Genomic DNA, 1327 nt, shown 5'->3' on the forward strand with positions numbered 1-1327 from the left:
GACTGCTCATGAAGTGCTCTAATATGATAGATATGTCAGCCGTCAGTCTAATTGGAGTTTATTCTAGAAGCATCTGGACAATTCAGACACCTCCTGACTGTTGGACCTGTGGTTGTGTATCCCAAGTATTTGTACCCGGCACCTTATTAACCTCAGTGGGCTCAGCAAGAAGCGCCTGACAGATCACCTCGGGGCACCGGCTCACCAGGGCTCCTTGTCCTCAGGCCGGGGTGGAGCACCCCGACGCCCCGCTGAGAGACTGCGGGGCGGGCAGCGCTGGTCCGACTTCCCCACTAGGAGGCTCAAGCGCGGCATTGGCGCAGAGGGCAGGACTCCCGGGAGAAATTAAATGCACTTTAGGAGCCAATGCAGCGGCTTATCGCTGTCGCCTTCCCTGCTCCCCTGCAGCCGCCCTGGCGTTCGGAAACGGGTGGTTTCCTCCTGGAAGGAATGTCAAAGGCTCTGATGAGTGGGCGAGGCGACCAGGGCTCCGCGGGCTCGGGCGGCCGCCGGAAGGCTCGGTCCACGCCCCTCCCTGCTCGGAGCTCGGGTCCGAGGGTGGACGCGCTCGCCCAGGGCGCCCCGCGGCCCCCCACCCTCCCGCACCCTCCCGCACCCTCCCGCACCCCTACCTTCCGCGGACGGCAGCAGGTACAGGAGCAGGAGGGCCCAGGGCCCGGCCCGGGTCATGTCGGCCCTTCTCCGGCCGCCCCGGAGGGGCCAGGTCCCGCCTCCTGGTTCACCGGCGGGCAGGTGACGCGACTGGCAGCCAATGGGAGGCCGAGCCTAGGGACCGCCCCTGTGGGCCGGGACTCGGCGGGGGCTTCCCCCGGGGGCGCCCCGCGGCGGAGACCGAGACTGGCGCTGCAGGCTCCGGGCTCCCGGCTCCCCGGCGCCTGCACTTCGCTTGTTTGGCCCGAGCCCGGGGTGCGGGTGCGGGTGTGGGTGCGGGTGGGGAGGGACCATAAATCGGTGTATGCGGGAGGAAAAATGTTTATTATTAATAATCAAAGTTAGGAATTCCAAGACGGGATTTTTAACGGGACCAAGGAGAGTTCAGGGCCAGTGTAACAACAAGCCTCGCCTCGGACACCCTTGCAGGATCTGAGCGTGTTTTACGTGCCGATACTGAGCCAAGCGCTTCAACACATTATCTGCTTTAATCTCCCGACTTTCCTGAGAATCCAGGCGTTGGTCCCGTTGCTCTGTGTTCCTCACGTCGGGGTGGCAACCTGGAACCAGTCCCTCCGCAGACGGTACAGTCATTAGAAAGGTTGCTGCCCAGGTAAGCGCTGAGCAGACCCAGGGATGTGTACAATGCATTCCC

At 63.3% G+C, this 1327-nt stretch overlaps 1 protein-coding gene across 3 annotated transcripts in view; it reads right to left on the reverse strand.

The window, feature by feature from the left end:
- The window catches only part of IFNLR1 (interferon lambda receptor 1), a 15879-nt gene extending 15125 nt beyond the window's left edge, over nt 1–754 (reverse strand). For 2 of the 3 annotated variants that reach the window (XM_023758359.1, XM_006094062.3), the window contains exon 1: nt 633–730. In XM_023758359.1, the coding sequence (XP_023614127.1) occupies nt 633–690 (58 nt within the window). In that variant the 5' untranslated portion in view covers nt 691–730. Of the gene's footprint in view, nt 1–632 lie in introns of all 3 variants that reach the window. The other variant, XM_023758360.1, reaches the window with a different exon arrangement.
- Nucleotides 755–1327: the final 573 nt, after the last annotated feature.

The sequence above is a fragment of the Myotis lucifugus genome, unplaced genomic scaffold, assembly GCF_000147115.1.
Source record: "Myotis lucifugus unplaced genomic scaffold, Myoluc2.0 scaffold_128, whole genome shotgun sequence".
NCBI lineage: Eukaryota > Metazoa > Chordata > Mammalia > Chiroptera > Vespertilionidae > Myotis > Myotis lucifugus.